The 18,672-nt window shown below is 42.8% G+C and overlaps 1 protein-coding gene across 2 annotated transcripts in view; it reads right to left on the reverse strand.

Moving 5' to 3' along the window:
• Positions 1-18,672, reverse strand: part of LOC116945092 (CUB and sushi domain-containing protein 1-like) — a 630,678-nt gene that overhangs the window by 161,416 nt on the left and 450,590 nt on the right. The window contains exons 34-36 of one of the 2 annotated variants that reach the window (XM_032959197.2): positions 11,271-11,474; positions 5,701-5,825; positions 3,444-3,540 (exon numbers count right to left, since the gene is read on the reverse strand). In XM_032959197.2, the coding sequence (XP_032815088.2) occupies positions 3,444-3,540; positions 5,701-5,825; positions 11,271-11,474 (426 nt within the window). Of the gene's footprint in view, positions 1-3,443; positions 3,541-5,700; positions 5,868-11,270; positions 11,475-18,672 lie in introns of both variants that reach the window. The other variant, XM_032959196.2, reaches the window with a different exon arrangement.

An 18,672-nucleotide genomic window follows, 5' to 3' on the forward strand; every position in this document is an offset into this window, starting at 1 on the left:
TTAAACGATTAATAGAGCCTATGCACTTAGGATACATACCCTGGGCAAAAGAAGCAGTTATGGTAATGATTATTGGAGGTTTGAATCTGCAGTGTCTAAAATTGGCTTGTGAAAAGAGACCAATCTCAACGCTCGACACAAAGAAAAGCCACGTTCGGCTATTTAAAAAATGAAATCACGTCTTTAAAATTCATGTCATGTTTCCCCCTCTCCCTGTTCTAGTTTCATGTAATTCTAACAAAAGAAGCAATTTGTGTGCGCGTGTGTATGTGTGTGCGTGCGTGCGTGCGCGCGTAAGAAATTGCATCTCAAAACCTGATCTGGGCTTCCCCTAAGTTGACTCAGCCTTACATCAGTAAACTTGGAGCCCCAATGTGAAAAACGGCACTGGAGGTGACAAAAGCGGTCAGGGCGTGGCGACATCGTTCCTTTGTGCGTTGCTTAAGGGCTCGCATGTTGCCTACTCCCCAACTCCACTTGCCAAGCACTTTTCTGCAGTGGTCTCTAATGCTACAGAGCGGCGGGGGAGGGCTTTTGTGCTGTAATGGTCCATCTGAAGCAGACAGGCGGCCCACCTTGCACGTGGCAGATCTACTGGGCCAGAGCGTGCTTTTCCGACTTCAGAATGCGTATTAATATGAACGTGAGGCCACGGTGCAGCCCTGCAATGGCGTGCTCAACCAACTGCTGGTGGAAGGGCATCCACTAGAGCAGTGTTCTTCACTAATTTTTTACGGGGCACGGGGGGGGGGGGGTGTGGGACTTTCGCCGATAAGACATCATCAGCGTGAGGGCCGCCGCCGCATTTGAAAACGTTGGGGTTTGACAGCGGCACGGGGGTGGGGTGTCACGTGTTGTGTGTATTGTCGGGGGCTGCACGTCACGGGGCCGCACTGAAGGCCACCAGCGGCCTTGCAATGAAGAACGCTGCATTAGAGGGAAGGTCAAGGCAGCCCCTCAGCAGAGTATTTGGCCTACTCTTCAATGCTGGCGAGACATGTTGGAAGTGGTGGCGGGTACCCACGCTTTTCCCCCACCACACACGAGACCTGCCCGTCGACAAACTGTGGTGCGCCTATTTATACTGCTGGGAGGACAGCGGTGGGTGGGGGGGGGGGGGATTTCATACATTGTCAGCTGGTTTTGTTCCTGCTGTGCTGGGAGATCGAACCGTGATCTCTGGATTGCAAGTCCAGTTTGATGACCATTTACACCATGGCAACATCGAAATATTTTGAGTATAAGTACAGCTTATATATGTGAGTATGGCTGGATGTGTTAAGTTTATGTTGGTGTTTATATGAAGGTATGGTGCATGTTCTATGTGTGAAGATACGTGTAACATGTGTGTTGCACAAATATGTACGCATGGCTGTATGTGTGTGTGTGCGTGTAAGTGTTCCCAAAGATTCACTATTTAGCCTCGGACTAAATAGTGGATCTTTGGGGAGCGGTAGTGTAGCGGTTAGCGCTACGCTGCGCTACGAACCCGGCGACCCGAGTTTGATTTCCGGTCACGGCCACCAACACCAGTCACGATTATCTGAACTTGTCCTGGGTCTCCCCTAGGTCAACTCAGCCTCAAATGAGTACCTGGTGCGATGTGTAAACATCGCCACTAGGGAGACAAAGGCAGCTGGGCGTGGTGTTGGCCACCCACCCCCTCGTGTGCCGTGCCAGCCTTTATAGATGCTCGCTAACAGCACTTGCCCCCGCAGTCTGTTAAGGCCATACGGGGGCTCTTCGTTTCGTCCCAAAGATCCACTATTTAGCCTAGGACTGTTGGGGAAAGTGCTCTTAATGAGAACCCATTAGGGCTGGTACAATACACAACTGGACACTGACAGCAGCATTAGAATGCGCACCAGGCTGCCTTGCCACTTGCTTATGTGGAGCACATTGCAAAACAAACGTTTCAACTTTTTACACTGAGTTGACCTATGGGAGATCCAGGACAGGTTAATCAATTGTTACTGATGTTATCTATCATATCAGACAACACAATAAATCGATAGGAATAACAAAAAACAGTATACTTACCCATACAAACACCACTCAGAATAAAAATGCATGCATACAAACTTTAAAAGATGCGTTTGACTTTCAAAATATATGCTTTCCTCATACCGATTGCGTGATGCTGTAATATTAAGAGCACATTTTTCGATGTGTACTCATCCCATGGCAGAAATTTAATTGGGAATACAACCTAATTGATAACAAACACCAATGTGGGGCAACAGCAGCCAAAATTAAGGCGTTTCAATGCTCAGCTGAGCAATGGGGTGACTCTTGGTGACCCTGAGCCAGTGTTGTAAATCACACGTTCCTATGGCAAGGGGGATTCTGATTGTACATCGTACTAACCACATAAAGGTGACGGGCTGCGTGAACTCTTGCGCAAGATTGTAACACTAGGAATCAGCAGACTTTATTTACTAAAGAAAGAAAAAAAAACGTTGCCACCGAACAATCACGAACACAATTCATAGAGATAAATACAATTGGTTCTGTCTGTCTGCCTTAAACATCCGCAATTCAATTGCCGAACAATTAAATCTCTATATTCTTTGTTCTTTCGGTAAAGTCACGTTGAAGGGAAACAACAAAATAATAAAATATATATAAAACAATAAAAATTCTCACGACGTTTCGGTGTGTTGGTTTGCATAAATTAATGCAAACCAACACACCTGAAGACGACCGTTTGTGTTATGGTCGAAACGTCGTGAGAATTTTTATTGTTTTAATGTATTTTATTATTTTGTTGTTTCCCTTCAACGTGACTTTACCGAAAGAACTAAGAATATGAATTACTGCAGTCACGAAAGCTTTAAATCAAAAATTAAATCTCTAGTTTAGGTGTCCAGAAGCACAATGGCTGACCTGGAAACGTGGAACGGAGGGCTTCACCCTACGCTGATTTGAGAGTTCACGTAACAAAGGAATGAGCGTCATATAATTTAACCAAAAATACAAAATTACGTGCCAATTTATGGAATTATCAAACAAACATAGGTGCGCAGCAATGTGGCAGTGTCAAATCACAGATCCTGGCTCCAGCAGCGTGTTACAATTACGACCTTGACTCCACAGACCCACGTGCACGCACTCCCACAATGCACTGCACATCGTGCCGTAGCTGCGATTTGGGATGTTTAACACGAAGGCTCTTCTGCGACCAATATTACATTGCATTGCGATATTTGTGGTAAACTGACTCTGGTGTGGGTGTGACGTCACGAGTGGGCAGTATGGGCAGTGAGCACGAAAGTCAAAGCGCTATCCTAAATCTCATCAGCTTGCGATGCACAGCTTTGGTATGTACAACTGATGAAAGTAATGAGTCATAAACTTTAGTTTTTTTATATATATATTGTATTGCGAGTTCTTTTGGGTTAAGAAAAAACACTGAGAGCGTGGCAAAAATGCGTTGCTCTTACCGGAGAAGCTCCCGAGACGTGGAGAATTGGCATCTGGGCCATCATATATCTCTAAAGCATCCCAGTTTTGTTCAGTAGCAAAACTGTGCACGTGTACCTGTGGGAAACAAAGTGGCAGCAGGCAAAAATAGAAGTCAATGCCTGGATATGTCTGTGCAGCGCAGGAAGGATTAGGAATGTGTGAGTCACCTATGAGTCTGGGGATGAAGTGCACAGGGATAGCATTGAACACAGAGCTCTTCACAGTACAAATATATCGTCGGCGGGGCTAATAAGATTATCAATAAGGACATTTGTTCTGCCACTAGATCAATCGCAGTTTACTGCTCCTTGTTAAACCAGGTGAGGGCCCGCATGAGATGTAATTTCTTTCAAAGAATGACCTTGCAAATGCATACGTACTTACTTGTTGTTTCCCTTCAACGTGACTTTACCGAAAGAACTAAGAATATGAATTACTGCAGTCACGAAAGCTTTAAATCAAAATTTGGAGGAGTGCTGTTTATTAACCTGAAATGCAAGTGTATATTCTTAATGATTGTCTCTGCATGTTATTTCTTGGGTCTGCAAGTTATAAAATGTGTCATTTTAGCTATGAGACTATCCCACTATGACCTGCGGTTGTGAACAATATAGAAGAGTTTAAGTGCCCACTTTGGCAATAACGGCGGAGGGAAATGACAAGTCGAATCGGCGTTACAATATATCCATGCTCCACTGACTATGGAGTGATAATGTCTGACAGTGGCCCTGAGATAGTGATGCAAATTACACATTCACATGGCAGGGTCCAGTTTAACTACAACTATTGACTAATTGCCAAAGTAGTATGAATGTTATTGATCCCGGCGGCATGAAGGGCTGATTGAAGTCATGACTGGAATTTTAACTCGCAGCCCTCCTAATGTGAGTTGAACAATATAACCAGGGAAACAGAGTAAGTGTCCTAACTACATTTAAAAAAACATCTTTAAAAAAAACTTTTCACGCAATCCGTTGTTGCAATCAAATCGAATTTTTTAATATCAATGGATTGTTGATAATTTTTCTGCCCCCATCCTAGGAGTTTCTCCAGCTGGCACGGTTACCTCTCACGAGAGCAATGCGCAGTGAGGAAATTGCCAAATATCTCAGCGCAGAAACCTCCCGAAAACGAGTCTTGAGACTCAACTAGGCCTACATACGTTCTGGTTATTATTTATCTGCTCATGGTTTCGTTGACGCTTATCCAGGTCTACTTTTCAAACGTGCAATGTAATTTATGCATCTCTAATATGAAGGTGTCTCGATGCTCAACTGAGCATGAGGCAATGCTCATCTCGATTTGCAGCACTGAGCCAGACGGGCTCTTGACTGCAGACCAAGCGACGTCACACAGTTAACGTGGCAGCCTTCGAATTGACAAAACCCCCTCCCCCTGTTCCAACTGTATTAACTGTCAAGCCAAGTGTTTCAAGCTCTGCACACTTAAGGTACGCAGCATTACAAAGATGCCCATATCTCATTCGGCTTCATGACACATAGGGAGAAGTGCCGTTGGTGAACAAGTTAGGCCACCATTGCCTATGAGGGTGTGCAGTGGCAAGCTCCATTCGCAGCCACCTATGTCTTCCCAGTCATAATATTTACATATCATGCCGGGCACTCCGCCTCAGAGCAGAAGCAACACGCCACGAAGGTAGCATGTCCAGGAATTCAACCATTGTGTGTTAACGAGTGTGCCACGGCTCCACACAAAAAGATCCGCCATGATAGCCATTAACGGACTGCTGGGGCAAGTGCTGTTAGCGAGCACATATACCGAGACTGGCATGGCACACCAGGGGGGTGCTGGTAACCGTGCACATATTTGGCATAGATGTTAGCCATGGCCGGGAACTATACTCAGGTGGCTTGGTTTGTATTGCACTGTGATAACCATAAAACCACTGGTCCACGCGCTCACAAGATCATACGTGCACACACGGTTACTTTAAGTAACGTATAAAATGGTCAATTATAGAAATCGGCCATCATTAAGTCACTGTCAGAGCATATTAAGCCGAGCTCTCAAACATAAGTTAAACTACACTTTCTTTCGCTGCAAAAAAAAAATTGTATCACCTCTGGGCACTGCCGTTTTTAGGATAATTATGCCTACGACCATCTGCGAGATCGGAGATTGTGTTACACGGGATTGGCGGGTTCACGGTATAACGTGGCAATTCCAATTCCGTGACAACAAATTAGATGGGAGACTTCTTCGGGGAGATCTTACCTGCACCCCTGAGCCCTCGGGCACAGTAATTTTCCAAACACAATTCAAATTGTTATCGTATGGTTCGGGGAAACCAGCGGAAAGAATGGCGCCTCTTTGATCTGTGAGGTTTCCTCCGCAAGGCACTGCAACACATAGTTGGTCCATTAGACAAGCGTGCCAAGCAGCTGGTGTGGACAGAAAACACAGCACAAGTGAGACGAGGCACCGGGAAGCAAAAAAAACACAAACATTTACTTTCTCTGCAGCATTGCGACCGCAACACTGCCATCATGCTTCATGCGTTGCTATTGTTATAATTATTGTTGTTGTTAATTCACCCGTTCAATCGCCCCCAACAAACAAAATACATTAGCGAGTGCGCAGAAAAAAAAACAACTAACCGTTGTTGTCATTCAAAAAATCCAAAGTAAGCAACGTGCTCCATCTTGCTCGAATAAGCTTATGTCTGTTAATTAACAGAAGCTCGTAGAGGAAATTTCACATTATCATGTTTTTTTTTTTAAAGATTGTATTTGAAATGTAATATCCCCCCCCCCTGCCGCCCGCCCCGCCCACCGACTCAAAGGTGGCATGAACACGTTGGTGGGGGCACAGTGGGTCCAGCGGACCACCAGGATCATTGTGAGGCTGCCTATGTGAGACAAAAAAATTGCGTCGACTGACGCTGCAGTTAAGAGGGGCTGAGCTCTCAAAAATGAATATTCCGAATTAAATTGCAAGGGGCCAGAATAAATTCGGACCCATCATCGCCTCTCTGGGGTCGATAAAATTGCCACTACTTACTCATAATTCTCTACAGGACATAATATGTATGGAGAGACGGATGCCTACCATAGGAATGTGGTATTTTTCCACTACAGGTTCAGGGATACCAAGAGAAATATGATCTCTCCCAGACTAGTATATTGCTTAAAAATAAAAAAAAATATTTAGACTTTTTTTTTACTTAGAAAATTATAAGAGAACATTATACAACAGGCTAATGCAGAGCAGAGCAAACCATCCTTCACAATGCAAAGTTTGCCTCCTGCATACATTTCTATCAGCATTGATGACAACAGAGGTGAGTTGTTTTCAATCTGTTCTTGCATACAATTCCGATTATACGATAAAGATATCTGCTATTTACACATTTGTTTATGTTTGTAAATCAGAGGTGCTCATGGAAAATATTGATAACCCACATTTATATAGTTTATAGAATCCATACAAGCTTCATTGGAATAATACAACTTTTCCACACATCTCCCCACAGACGACCAAATAATGAACTAATAATTAACTTTTTTTTAAGGCACTTAATCTGCTTACTCTGAACAAAAGGCTACTTTCAGTGCGTATTATCAAGATTTGCCAAGGCCCTCGTCAAAATGCTAAACGTTCACACGTATTTCAATACTCATACGCAAAGTTACGTTTTAAATATATCACAATAATGGAAGCAGCTTAAAAAAATGCTTTTTAGATCTTGACATTTGCATCCCTGCTGAGCCATTGGCATAGAGAAATTGTGTGAACCATCATTTGGCATGACTGTGGATTGCTGTATTGTACCAGAGCCGCACGTCTTAATGGGATACAACATGGACGTATAATTGTTAGTCCTCAAGGTTCTATCTTACACAATCACCCGATTACATAAGAAGTTGGACAGAAAGCGCCGGACAAACTATTATATCAAAGTCCAAAGTGAAATGTTTCCTAACCATGCTCAAATGTGCAATGGGATGAGTCATTCACTCCATGTCTGTCAGCCAAAACATGGTGAAGCCCCACCTTCAGAGTTATAGGATTCTACACACTACATCATCAACAGCCGTGATCTCTCTACAGCTGCATGGTCCTCCCATTTTGTCACCATCCCTCGTGGTGTTGCGATGCCATCATCCATCTCCACTGCTGCACATCAGCTAATCTCATTGCTCAATGTCAGCGGTGGTCATCCTCTTGGAGATGTTCCCTCTATTAGCCGCCGCTCTATCTCCAGTCTCATCCATCACCCATTACCCCTGTTATAACGATGTCTTTTTCTTTCCCCCAATTCCCACTTACTGTTTTTAACAGTCAAAATTACTTATCTGACCCGTGTGTTCCTTATTCTGTCTGTTAGTGTAATTCACAACACACATTTCGGTTTTTTATTTAATGTTTAGTTGTTGTTGTCAGTGTCCGTTTTTGTCGATCCACATACCATGGCGGGAAAGATATACAAATTGAAAGCACTCTTCTTGAGGCACATTGGTATAATGAGAATAGGTTTTCCCCTTTTTTTTCCTGGCAATAAAACAGGTGTTAAGATGTTAAAACACCAAACAGAAACCTTTAACAAGGAATCATGTCTGCATTAACCACAATGCTTGTGGTCAGAACGCAAACCAAAACATACTCTGATAATCTATGTGGCATTGTCCTTGAAGCTGATTGGTCCACACCAGAGGCAGCTTTCATTTTGAGCCAAGTCTCAAAACGGTGTGAGACCAGAGGACACCAAAAGGCGTCACACAGCACAAAGACAATGCCACGATCAGAGTAATGAGGGCTCGGGTTGAGCATCTACATAATGGGACCTCCTTTGCCAGTACCAAAACATGAGAATAGTTTTTACCCTTTTATCTGGCAATAAAACAGATGTTATAATGCTTTTCACTATCAACATTTTTATTCTTCTTCTTCTTCCAAAGCACTGCAACATGCCCTGGATCTCACCTACTTTGTTCACCACAGCGATCCCAATTATTGATTGTTTTCCAGCTATGTCCACCCCCGGGGAATTGTTTTCTCTCTTTCAGATAACTTGATCTTTTCGTGCCATTTGTTTTTTGCTCGAATTTATCTTGAAGCCAAACTTTGCAGCCGTTTTCTTGTTCGGTTCTTGAAGATTTTTTTCGTAGCCCTATTCCATTTGTTGTCATCATGACTATGTTATCAACACACCGGAGACGGTTCATACTTTTTCTATAGCTCTATCTTTTTATCTCTCCAATACAATCTATGGAAAACATCACTAACGTTACTTCAACTAGTGTTGAAGACAGCGTGTATCCTTTCTTGACATGTGTTCTGATTTGTATCATATTGGAGTTTGCTTATTTCAGAATTCCTATGAATATTGCAGTTAGGCCTTGATTTAATATAGCTGGAATTAAAACTTTTTTTTACTGAATCAAATGCCTTCTCATAGAGCCCTCATGCCTGTAATCCAGCACTGTGAAGGCAAGGGTTGGTGGATCACACACATTTCGTGAAACTCGCTTTCTGTGGTCGTCAAGGTGTCATATATGGTGGCTTGCCATCAGGTGTGGACTAATCTCCATCTGTTCTATTTAGATGGGATAGAGTGTTGCCCCTCACACGGGTCAGTTTTATCTGTATGATCCGGTTTCCTCCCATATATAAAAACTATTGCATTGGCCGGTAACACCTTAATATATAGAGGCCTGCAGAGTTTTGGGGGAGGATTCTGCATGGTGCTGGCTCAGATCCTGGCTGCCTTTCACGCTGGCCTGTGGTTCCCCTTTGCATCTCAGAGTCGTGTTTTCTCTTTGAGAGTGAGTGAATGCTCTATGCACGTTACGTACAAGTTTAAATTATTGTTTCAAGGCCAAGCAGAATGTTAGTGACGTCCATTTGTCATTTGGAAAACTTGATTGGGAGGATGCGTCAATAGTAGAAGCAAAAATTACATCTTCCAAATACAACTCATTTTCATGGATTGTTGGCCTCTAATATACGTTTAATAAACGGATAATTCCGTCTGTTCTTTCTTCAAATCAGTTTGGTCTCAAAATAGATACAAAAGCAAATTTTATACGGTGTGTTAATTCATCTCACCATATATCAGGGACCAGGCTTAGACCATCAATCACTCCAGTTCACCAGGAAATCCTGGTTTATTCGTGGTTCTAACAAGCCAGATGAGAACCCATGCTTTAATAAGTGCTGGCCCAAAGCTTATAGATGCCCATCATGAGTGCCATGGGCCTAACCTTTACCTGATGTATTTTTAATAGAGTTGAATTAACTGGATTTTGCATCAATAAAATACTAATTCCATAGAACAGCATGAGAATATTTTATTCTCACAAACATGTATTAAGCTGCTTCCATTAATTCATGAATGTATTATCATCTTTCTTGAATTCAGTGACCATAATACTTGCACATTGCATTATGTTGAATGCCAATTAAATACTGGTAGAGCAATTAGCAGCTAGCCCCCAGCCAGTGGTCAGAAATCCAAATTCCTAGGGTGGGGTCAATCCATCCATGACAATTAACTACTGCTTAAAATATTTTCTCACTTTCAGCTGTGATCATAGAATGCTTAAGCACTAATTATCACCGGAACAAATATATTAAAGTGGTATTTCCAAAGTGGCGAAGACACATTCTCAACGTAAGAATTCCCAAATGTTGCCGTCAAAGAACTTTACCGAAAAAACTAAGAATATGAATTACTGCAGTCACGAAAGCTTTAAATCAAAACTAATGTTCTTTCATTCGTACAAAGTTGATAAAAAAATGTTTATAATTTAGACATTTCAAGGTATTCTGACGTGTAGGAAAAAAAAAGGTCACGTGATGATATTTACTCGATGTTCAAACGAACAATGGGGGGAGAAATCACCTTCAATGTCAGCCTTAAGCCCAGAGTGAAAATTCTACCTTATCATAGCAGGGCCTGGTCACTTCAGGGGATGATCACCGCTGACATCCCACAGCATGATACTGATATTATTTTGATTTAAAGCTTTCGTGACTGCAGTAATTCATATTCTTAGTTCTTTCGGTAAAGTCACGTTGAAGGGAAACAATAAAACAATATATATTTTATTATTTTATTGTTTCCCTTAAAATAATATATATTTTATTATTTTATTGTTTCCCTTCAACGTGACTTTACCGAAAGAGCTAAGAATATAAGATACTGATATTGACCCCCCTCTTGAGTCACTGGCTGAGTCATCCCCCCAACCAGGATCTCAATATGCAACCTTATGATTGCAAGTCAAGTGCTTTAGCCACTGAACCAATGAAACAAGCCTGGACAATCACAAAGGGCGATCGGAAATGTTATGGCCTGGAGGGGAATGCAATGACTGATATTCATAACATTGGCTCCAACAAAAAAAAAACAAATCTGACAGTGATGCTTTCACTGTGTATTGATGTGTAACTATCCTGGGGAGTGTTAGATGGGCAGCGGCAGGGGTTCTGCATTTCCCAGGATTATCTATTTTTTATCTCTCCAAATTTCTCTGGACTCTTGATCTTTCCAAAAGTTTCAGTGAACACACAAACAAGATGCATTTTGCACCTGTGTAAGACATTGCAGGGTAGATCTACTGCTATGGAATGTGTTGATGCTTTTAGAAGCAAAGCAGTTGTGATTAGTACATTGGAATTATAATAATTTATCCTGGAGTAATCGAATGAGCTGTGAAGCTGTTTTATCACGATAATTTAACGTCAGGCCACTGAATTTCCGACTACCCATCGTAAATGAATAATGACACAGAGAGAACGTGAGAGAAAGAGAAATGGCATTAAATCAAACGAGAGCTTACCGACACAGGCGGGCAGGGAGTCATTCCACTGAGCAAGGGAGTTTGGCACCCTTTGGCATTCGATAGCCTTCGCACCTTGAAGAATATATCCAGAGTTGCATTCGAATCTGAGCAAAGCTCCAGCAGTAAAATTGCTGCCCATCCGTCGGCCAAACTTAGGCTCAGGAACGGAGTTGCATTGGGTGGCGCTGGTCCGGGGCACAGCTGTTCAGATAAAAAAAAAAAACGGGCACGCGGGTTGTGAAAGCGGCAGGGAAGTCCTTCGCGCAATGTATTACAACACAGCCAACCTAGGTTTGACTCCTGGCAGTGGACAACATCGGTTGCTCGTGTTATATGAACCCACGCGTGTAATTGTTGATCACGTGTGTTCAGGATTACCAAGAACAACCTGCATCCTTAGTCATCCAAATCAGGTCCATGAACTTTATGTCCATGATAGTCATCAATTTGATAATGCTCAACTCGCCATGAAATACAATGTCTACACCTACTGCAGCTCATTAATAAACAGTACATACATTCCTTGCCATGCGGCTTTTACAAACACACGTGTCTGAGATTGTCAGGTGGCTCGGGGAGCTCGCACGATGTCAGGGCAATGAGCTGGCACCGCTAAGATTCTGGAAATCAAACCAGTTCAAGGTGAACTCCATCCATGCGTGTCTGATCAAGGAGAGAATCTGACTTATTAACATTTGGTCCACACAACCATGGGCAGAATTTCCCCACAGACTATGAACACAGAGCAACGTTCATTGCATGATGGTCAAACCGATATTTTTATTTATTCTCAGAGCTTAATTTCATCCAAATTCAATGCTGAGCTTCAATGTGATGGGATTTTTGGACACCGTCATTGATAGTCAGGCTAAGGCAATCAAATCACTGGACTTGAGAGACTACAGGTGGCTGCTTGGATAAAAACCCAATAATTCAGCCCTGCCATATCAGCACTTGGTTATTCGACATTATTATAATGAAACCAAGTTGGTCACGCCAATTTAATTTCACCCGATTTCGAATTTGAAATAACATTACAGTGGAACAGTTGTTTTTAATGGAATTGTAAAGGGGAAAAAAAAACATGCAGAGAGACGTGTTTTTTTTTTCCTTTATAATTTTTTTTCCCCACAAGCAAATCACAGTCGACGAAGAACACAGCGTGTTCAGCGTTTTTCTGAATTGTTTTTTTTTCCCCCGTGGCACCTGGCGAGGAAATATCACACTTCCCGACATGTGGAGAGCATGTGGAGTCACATTGCTCTTCCAAGCTGGCACTTACAAATTGCCGTGTTGTGATTTAATCATAACTTGCGAGACGATGAGGCGGGCTGGGTGGCTCATGGCCATGTCGGCACATTGAGGCCAGTTCAGAGTTCACCGTAAACAACATCCACTGTACACACCGTGGCAGATTGGGGATACCTGGTGCACGAATAGAAATTTAAAAAAAAAACTCTCCAGTAATGTGCGACTGTCCTTGTCCAGGACAGACCGTACAACATATAATGACGCAATGCCCGATCCACAAATATGAAGGAGACATCGTGGTGATATAAACTCCACTGCTCTTTCTAGATTTGAAGTTTCCCCCCCCCCCCCTCTTCGCTCTCAGCGTATCGGCAGCGATCGTCCTCCCTCTCCCTATTCGCCCCCTCCCTTCCCCCCCCCGCCCTCGCCTCTCTGAATTATTAAACTGACCTAACTCTGGCTTCTCTCCCACTTCGCTAAAAACATATTTCTTGCTGTGGTTGTCACACCTGATGATGATTGCTTGTGTTGCAATCGAAACGTCGTGATTTAATTTTTTTTCTTTCTCATTTTTTTCCACCTACGTGACTTTACCGAAAGAACCAAAGAATATGGATCCACTGCTCTTTTTTTATGGCCACATATCCACTTGCCAATGGACCTACCTTCCTACCGCACAATTCACCCAATACCGATTTACCTGTAGCAGCCACTCTCCTTCCTCACCAACACACGGAGACAGTTAAGGGTTCGAGTCCCTTCATTCTACCTTTACCACACATAGCGCCCTCCTTCATCCACAGCTCTCTCTCCTTCACTCACAGCTCCCTCCTCCCACCGTCACTCCCGCCGACGTCCCCTCTTATTACCACGGCTCCCTCTCCCATTCCCAACCCGAGCACCATCCTGCGGCGGGGAAAGGAGGCGGTGCAAGCGTTTTTCAGCAGAGCCCACACTCGGCCTACAAGTATATATTTTTCTATTCCACTCGTGTGTAAATCTGTGAATACCCCGGATATTTTAAAGATGGCAATTCTCCTGCTGTGTATCATACTGCTGTCCCTCCCGGCCATATCTAGTGCCACACTCAACTCTACAAACGGCTACCCTCGTTATTTTGCGTCAATACTTGTTGCTCGATTTGCCACTACACCTGCAAATGAAACAGCTCATAGACACTTCTACACTCCATCATTGTATCCTTTTAAACCCTATCTTTGTCCCATTACTTCACCAGCACTCCTTCCAAACTTCATTCTGCTCTTAAAAATAACACCATCTGCGAGCTACTGCTATTCGTCCAAGGTTCGCCGCTCTTCATCCTTTCACAGAAAATAATTATGCAAACTGTTAATTCTACTTGTCTTATTTCTGGGTGGTATTGAGCTTCATCCTGGCCCAAATGAAAAGAACTCGTATAATTCTGTAGATTTTTCTGGCAGGAAAGGTGTTGGTGTTCTACATGTCAACATCAGAGGGCTTGTGATTAAATTAAGTCAACTAAAACTAGAAGTGGCAAATCTTGACCCGGACATTTTTTGCCTAACAGAAACATTTCTCACTCCTGCCGTCAATGACTTGCAGATTACGATTGAAAACTACAACCTTTTTCGGCTTGACCGAGGATCTAAAGGAGGTGGAATTGCCATCTATGTTCGTAATACTATTGCATGTTCACCAGCTCACTCCTTGTTTAAAAAATGTTGCTTTGAAGGTTTGGCTCTCAGAATAACTCTCCCAAATAATCAACAGATATTGGTAGTGTGCTGCTATAGACCGCCTTGTGGGAAGGATGTTGAAGCTGCATCGGCACTGAGAGAGCTTTTTGGGGGCCTCCCAAAAGGTGAAATAGTTTTAGTGGGTGATCTAAATTGGAATTGGCTAAACCCGCCGGCCATGGCCACAAATTTTACAGATGAATTTAACCTGTTTCAATTAATAAATGTCCCCACAAGACCCAACCTAAAAAATCCGGGACAGTCAACTCTGCTTGACGTCCTATTGACAAATGCCCCTCACAATTTCGCACTGACTGGTGTTCTGGGTCATAACCTTAGTGATCACTCCTTCATTTTTGGGGTGAGATCATCAGCCAGACCCAAAGCCCCCCCCCTAAAATTGTTGAGAAGCACTCTTTGAGGCACTTCAGCACTCAGGCATTTACAAATGCTGTGCTTCACTCGGATATTGATAAGGTCTGTGATATCCCCAACCTGACTACGGCTTGGGAGACTTTCAGGTACACGTTTCTCCAAATTCTTAACAAACATGCACCATTGGTTAGATTTAAAACTAAAGGCAACCGCCCACCATGGTATGATCCTTTGATTACAAAGCTCATTAAAACTAGGGACAAGGCTTGGGCATGTGCTCAGAAAAGTAATTTGGTAAATGACTGGCTAGAATACAGGATTTTAAGGAATAGATGCGTAAAAAAAATACGGCATGCAAAAAATGCCTACTTTTCCTCCACTCTCCTGGAATCACATGGAAATGCCAAGATTTTTTGGAAAACAATCAAATCTATCGAAAAGGCATCCAAAACAGACAATCTGCCCGTTGAGCTTAACCGAAATGGGGAATATTTTTCAGATCTCAAAAAAATAGTCGACAATTTTAACCTTCATTTTTCTGAAGCTGGTAATCTTTTTGATAATGTATTGGGAGTCACCCCTGCTCCTGCAAATTCCTACACCCCTGTCCAAACATTAAACGAATTTAGTTTCCAACCAATCCACGAAAGTAATGTTCTGAAACAACTGTCCTACCTCAAAGGGTCCTCCTCTACCGGAGCAGATAGTTTTCCCGTCTTTGCTCTACTAACTGTTGGTCACCTAATATACAAACCTATATAGCCCATATTTTCAACCTGTCCATCAAAGAAGCATCAGTTCCTCTAGAATGGAAACATTCCTATGTCCGTCCACTTCACAAAGGGGGTCCTAAAGATGATCCCAATAACTACCGACCCATCTCAATTTTGTCCCCATTGATGAACATTTTTGAAAAATTATTGAACTACCAAATTATCAGTTTCCTGTCCACCAACAATCTACTGCATCTAAAACAATCTGGGTTGCGAAAAAAAATGGAGCACCACATCTGCTGCATTAGACTCTTTGAATCAAATTTACAATAGCCTTGATAATAAGCAGTACTGTGCCTGTCTTTTTCTTGACCTGTCCAAAGCTTTTGATACAGTAGACCACAACACCCTGCTTAGTAAACTAAGTTGCCTCGGTTTTTCCGAAAACACAGTACAATGGTAAAAAATTACCTCTTTTCTCGCACCCAAACTGTATTCACAGATGGTTGGAGGTCAAACAGTGTTAAGATAACAAAAGGGGTTCCACAGGGTTCCATCCTAGGCCCCCCCTTGTTCTCTCTTTATGTCAATGACTTGGGCACTGACCTGGATCATTCCAGGGTAAATCTTTTTGCAGATGACACGATACTGATGACTGCTGGCCGCTCTCCGGATGACGTGATTGCTAAGCTCCAGGGTGATTTCAACAAACTACAACATCAGCTAGTCCTGAATACCTCCAAAACCAAGGTGCTATGCTTCTCACCGGGACTAAAGCAGGAAGTAATTTTTCCCCAATTACATTCCTTGAATAATTATCAAATAGAGCAAGTCAAGATCTATAAGTATCTTGGGGTCATCCTGGATTCAAAACTCAATTTTGAAGATCACATTGATTATATTGTTAAGAAGACTGCTTCCCCCCTATGTTTCGTTTGGAATTGATAAAAGCTACCATACTGCCTCTACTTGACTACTGTGACATCGTGTATAAATCAGCCCCAAGTACTGTACTGAAGAAGCTTGATTCCATCTATCACTCGGCCTTAAGAATTGCATTGAACTGCCCATATAGGACTCACCACTGTGATCTCTACATTGGGTCAAACTTAACATCTCTTAATGTTCGACGGCTTGTGCACCAGATCTTATTTATTCACGATGAACTCACAAAAAAATCCGCAGACTACCTACTGGATCTCCTCTCTGTTTTAAAGAACAAATTTGACCTCAGGTCTTCGCTCAATTACCAGCTTCACATTCCCTATTGCCGTACAAAAACCGGAGGAAGAGCCTTTGCTATTGATGCCCCCAGGGTCTGGAATGCTATTGCCAATAAACTGCAACTTGAATCACTACCTATGAGATCTTCACTCAAAACTGCTCTAGAGGAGTTGTACACCCCTAGCTGTCACTGCTATTCAGTGGCCTAAAATATAGCTCTAGATTTGTGTTATAATTTATGTAGTTTATTGTTAAAAATTCGGTCACAGTCCCTATGATCATTGTTACATTGCATTTACGGCTTTTATTTTGGTGATTTCGAAAACGTTTTTTTGTTTTGGCAATGGTTTTTGTTTATTGTAGTACGGAGTTAGACTGATGGCCTTAATCTTAGTTGTCTTGTGGTTGTTGTTGTTGTTGTTTGACTTGCATCCCACTGGGATTTTTTTCACACAGCGTTGGTGTACGGTGCTATTTAAGGAATATTTTGATGGTTTTTTTTCCTGGATTTCTGTTTGCACAGTCACATAATCACTTTAAGATATTTTCTTGTTCATGTTTTTGTTTGTTGCGGTTGCACCCGATTCAAGAGCCGAATGGCTCACAGGGCTATACCAAATAAATGAACTATGGAACTATGGAACTAACCCCTCCCCTTATCGATGTCTCATCTCCAGCCACCAATCCCCTTTCTTCATACCTCGAGGTTACTGCAAATGAACTCAGTGCAAGGATTGACGTCAGTGATGCTTGTGGGGACCATTATGGAGGACTGCTACATGCCTACCCCTAAGGCTGCCTACCTACACACCCACCTACCAATCTGTTCACCTGGCTACCAAACAAAAAGGTGTTATGTTGTAGTTATACCCCTCGGCTGTGTCTCCCCGGGATGTTTGCCATCAGCTTTAAGCTTTGTTCATCAGAAAGACAGAAAAAGAAATCAACATTTCTAGTGTGAAAAATAACTTGTAGGCGTACCTCCAATGGAGACGGTTGGCTACGTACGGTGCAAAAGAAGGTCAACATACATAAGGCACACGGAAATCTTGGTGGTATTTGTTATTAATAGGGGGTGTGACTGAAATTGTACCCCATCTATCATCACCAATCATCCGAGGTGAACCCCTATGCAACTGATTGCAATGCGATCGAGTGCAATACTGCCGCAGAGAATGGTGCTTGGACATAGATACAGATACAATACATTGAGTCGTGACATGGTATAGTATTGACAAGGCGCGATTATTGCAACTCACTATGCTATGGAACGTCTGGAAAAACAAAATTACCAAAGCTGCAGCGTGTACAAAATTCTTTGGCACGTGTCGTGATGGGAAATGCAAGGTCTGACTATGTCTGTCCAGTGCTCACGGAGCTACATTGGCTTCTTGTTGCTGAACGAATACATTATAAGGTCGAACTCATTACACACAAAGTGCTTACCAGAAATTAACCACGATACCTTGCTGACCTCATTAAGGAGCATAAACCATCACGCAAACTCCGGTCATTCTAACAGCAACTTCTGGCTAACCATCGAACAAAGACGGTCACCGCATTGCGCGATTTTAGATTCACATTTGTGGCCGTCTGGAACGCTCTTTTCTTCCGATATTAGGAAGCCATTGGAGCTATGCAGTTTTAAATTACCAAGATTTAAAACTCATTTCTTTAGAACAAATGTTTATGTTTAATTTATTGTCCTTCCCCCACACCTCCAATTAGCATGGTAGACTGTGTACGGTGCGGAAGAAGTTAAACATACTCACGCGCTGTACATGGATACACATACACGCATAGCCGAATATATATACACATGTATTATACATATGTAATGACAATAGAGCCTACATGCGGTGTGAGTGAACTAGTGGCCACGGGAGGTAATGACAGGGGAGTAAGCCCAAGGTGCGAATGCACCAGTAGCCATAGGAGGTAATGACAGGGGTATCAGTTGTGAGCGCAAAGGGACTGGTGGCTAGGGGAATGATTGAGAAGGGAGCGTAGTCAGGTGAGAGAAGAGGACGGTAGAGTCTGCCGGTGGAGCGAGCGTCCAGAGTCAGCGAGAAGGTTCAGGAAAGGGGGCGTGGCCTCAGTTGGTATAAAAGGGAGGAA

The sequence above is a fragment of the Petromyzon marinus genome, chromosome 23 (assembly GCF_048934315.1).
Source record: "Petromyzon marinus isolate PM22_M1 ecotype Great Lakes invasive population chromosome 23, UKy_Petmar_22M1.pri1.0, whole genome shotgun sequence".
Taxonomy (NCBI): Eukaryota; Metazoa; Chordata; class Hyperoartia; order Petromyzontiformes; family Petromyzontidae; genus Petromyzon; species Petromyzon marinus.